At 37.6% G+C, this 3,666-nt stretch overlaps 1 protein-coding gene across 1 annotated transcript; it reads left to right on the top strand.

Moving 5' to 3' along the window:
* The first annotated feature begins 526 nt into the window (after nt 1-526).
* LOC137260698 (THAP domain-containing protein 1-like) lies at nt 527-2,648 on the top strand. The gene is made up of 3 exons (XM_067798287.1): nt 527-673; nt 1,082-1,272; nt 1,567-2,648. Exons 1-3 carry the CDS (start codon nt 527-529, stop codon nt 2,015-2,017), a joined length of 789 nt encoding a protein of 262 aa, XP_067654388.1. The 3' UTR covers nt 2,018-2,648.
* Nucleotides 2,649-3,666: the final 1,018 nt, after the last annotated feature.

Consider the following 3,666-nt stretch of genomic DNA (forward strand, 5'->3'; position numbering starts at 1 on the left):
CAGAGTTCTCAAGTGATGTGTCTTTCAACAATCTAATGTACGAAATGTATCGTGTCAGGTTTTTCACATTGCTGTATAGTTTTATTGGTCACCTAAGATAGCACACCTGGCAACTAATTGCATAATGTGGGTCATTAACACACAGCCAATGTAACACTTAGTGTCACAGAGGCCATGAGAGACCATGACGTCCGAATGGCCAGCTATGACGTCACGCCGCCAACAGAGTCAATCTTGCCGCTGCGTCCGGCTGGGGGAGAGAGACGTTTCCTCTCTAGGCCAACAGTACCGAACGGTGGACGTTGTATCTAGAAGCGTTTGGGGGATGAGGTGTGTGTAGTTTGGTCTCATTAGACGGACATTATTTTGTCATACTGTAATCCTAACGTTTCGATTTATGTTACCTACCGAACTGGCGGCTAATTACCGAACACAATTCCAGAACTTTAGAAAAATCTATAGCCGATTCTTAATATTTATGCATGTGACCTTTGACCGATTCCAAAACGAGGTTATACCCGCAACGATGGCTGCTGACCATTTTTGTGTACCTCTGTGTACATCCGTTGCACGAAACGACGGTTCACTGTCATTTCACACGTTTCCAAAGCCCGAAGCTCTTCGAAAGAGGTGGAAAGTTGCTATTCGACGAGACGAAGGACCCTTCTTTACGGTAGGCTATAATTTTCATTCAGAATTTTCTGAATTAAATCTCGAGTTATTTGAGGCGCCAAATTCAAACTGCAATCAATCTATCGGAGGTGCAGCTGTCAAGCAGCGCATACAACAGAAAAATAATATTTATTCCTTAACAACATGTCATGGTGCCTAAACGATAAATTAAGTTAATTAACAACACATGGTAACGATTGCTCAGTGTGGTGCTGTAATTGAAAAAGTTCAAAAAGTAGCAGATGGACCGCAAGAACAATGATTATATACTCAAAGAAGCAAGTGTGTTGCGTGCGCGAGGTTACAACTATTTATTGTAATCATTCGAAAAAAGACTTGCTTCTTTTTAAAGCTTTGATTTAAATATTTAAAATGGCAATGGGTTCATTTTAACTTCACTTGTATTTAGATAACAAGGAAGAGTGTTGTATGCTCGAAGCATTTCCGGCCCGAGGACTACAAGTACACACCAGTAAGGAGGACCCTCAAGCAAGGATCTGTGCCATCCATATTTCCTTGGACCTTGGAAAATATGAAGTCGAGGAAAGCACCAGCCATCCGTCATCCACTTATGCCGAAAAATTCAAATTCATCAGAAAGGTCGGTTTAAAGTTAGAAACATGTTTGTAGATGAGAAAACATTCTTATTTTAAGCTCTACTTCAGTTCAAATGCTCTTCAAACCAAAGTCTGTTTTTTTAGTAGCATTGTTTAATTTTAAAGCATTAAATCTGATTAGTATCTGCAACACCTCATTGATAATCATAATCATTGATTCCTTTGAAAGAAACATTAATCCGACGTCTGTGTTTCATGATATTCAGAAATGAGCAAACACATAAACATGCACACACACATTTCTTGATTTCCACTGTAAAATTCTTTATTTTTCCAGTCCTACAAGCTCCCTGTTAGACTGTGACCCCCATGAAGAAGAGGAGGACAGTTTGTCAGCTCAGACCCAGACAGATGTCAGCCTGCCAGATACACAGCATCTTCTAAAAAGAATTCTGGAGCTGGAGAAGGAGAAAGATTTGTTAAAACAACAGCTCACCATTGAGAGATTTGGATTAGAAAGATTCGCTGGAAATGATGATCTCATCCAGTACTACACATCATTTCGTTCTTATAAATTGTTCAGACAGTTTTTTGAATTTGTAAAGCCAAGTGCCTCCAATATGTGCAGTATGTATTACGCATGTGCAAATGCCATTTCTCTTGCAGGTAGGCCAAGAAACATGGCCCTTATTGATGAAATGTTCATGTTTTTTGTACGTCTGAGGCTTGGCTTACCAGAGCAGGATCTTGCTGTTCGTTTTAATTGCCACATTTCGACTGCTAGTTGAAAAATTATCACCTGGGCAAATTTTCTGTATTTTGTTCTAGGATCAATTCCTATCTGGCCCTCCAGAGTGCCAGTAGACAGATACATGCCTCCTGAGTTTCAGATAACATACCCATCTACTAGAGTCATTTTAGACTGTACGGAGCTCAGGATCCAAATTCCCTCAGCTTTGGTGTTAAATTCCATGTTTTATTCCCATTACAAAAGCTCCTGCACTCTGAAAGGCTTGATTGGCATTGCTCCAAATGGTGCTATTACCTTTGTATCTAATCTATACACAAGTGTCATGTCAGATGTTGAAATAACAAAATTGTCTGGCATTCTAGATTTGCTGGAGCCAGGGGACAGTGTTATGACTGACAAAGGTTTTACTATTGCCAGTATACTGAGTGAGAGAGGTGTTGGTCTTAACATTCCTCCATTTCTGTATTCCTCTGGGCAGTTCACACCTAGTGAAGTAGAGGAGACCCATTGCATCACTTAGGATTCATGTGGAAAGACTGATCAGAAGAGTTAAAGAGAATCACCTGTTTGATTCTACAGTATCTCTTGCAGAGCTGGGCAGCATCAATCAGCTGTGGACTGTAGCTTGCATTACTTCAAGTTTTCAAGGACCATTGATAAAAAAGAAATGAATGAAAACTGATTGAGTGTTCATGTTCATTAATAGAAATGTGCAATTTATTTTTATGAGATCATAAAATATACATCATATTTACATTAATGCTATAAGAGAGTATTTATGTACAGTGTTAGTTTTCATCAGTCTGTAATAGATTCAGTGCACATAATGAAACTGTAGTGACAGTGGAAATTCTAAACAGAAATTTGTACTTACAGATGATATGCTGTGGTTTTTCATATCTTTTTTCAAACCTTAAAATATGTCATAATTACATTTCATTGAATCAGTGCTGCAGCAATAAAAGAAATTTTTTTTGACAAATGGTGAAATATGTAATATTCATGAAATGTAAAATTTCTGAATATACAGATCTATTAAATTTTATAGGCTTATAGGTGTCGGTATTTTGTACTGGAAACAGAAGATGGAAAAGTAAGGATTGCAACGGATACTCTAAGTGCTGAATATGACATGTATCACAACTATTTGGTAACAAATTATTATTCATGAATGCAATAATTTAGTTAAGCAGGGCTCTAGAAAACTTTTCGGTGTGTGTGTGTAATTACCCCTCATGCTGCAAGTGGAAGTGTACTGAGAGGTTTGAAAGAGTATTGGTATATTTTTGAGTCGGCAAGCCGGAGAAATAGTTTGTTATTTATAATATTAAACAACTTTTCATCTTAAACTTTATTAAACTTCATTTATGTTTGACGTAGAAAGGTATTTATGTGCATACATGATACACTTGAAATCTTATATTATGTCGTATGTCATTGAGTTTTAGGCGTACGTACATTACGCATGTACGCTCCTTATCTGTAGCCCTGATTAAGTGATTAATGAATAATACGGAACCCCAATAGTAATAACCAGTGATCTGACATAGTCCACAGTACTAAGTGCAACAACTGCAAACCAACATAACTTGCACTTCTGCAAGGCTAGTACATATTACATTTTTGCATATTTCACTTTGAAAATAGACATAAGGGCTCAAGTAACACATGCTCCATTAAAACAAA

The sequence above is a fragment of the Haliotis asinina genome, chromosome 14 (genome assembly GCF_037392515.1).
Source record: "Haliotis asinina isolate JCU_RB_2024 chromosome 14, JCU_Hal_asi_v2, whole genome shotgun sequence".
In the NCBI taxonomy this organism is placed as follows: domain Eukaryota; kingdom Metazoa; phylum Mollusca; class Gastropoda; order Lepetellida; family Haliotidae; genus Haliotis; species Haliotis asinina.

Bases quoted from the DNA above. Each gene is read 5' to 3' on its own strand.
- LOC137260698 (XM_067798287.1), top strand. From the start codon at position 527: ATGGCTGCTGACCATTTTTGTGTACCTCTGTGTACATCCGTTGCACGA. The intron at 674-1,081 runs GTAGGCTATAAT...ACTTGTATTTAG, and splicing joins ACGAAGGACCCTTCTTTACG to ATAACAAGGAAGAGTGTTGT. The intron at 1,273-1,566 runs GTCGGTTTAAAG...TTATTTTTCCAG, and splicing joins AATTCAAATTCATCAGAAAG to TCCTACAAGCTCCCTGTTAG.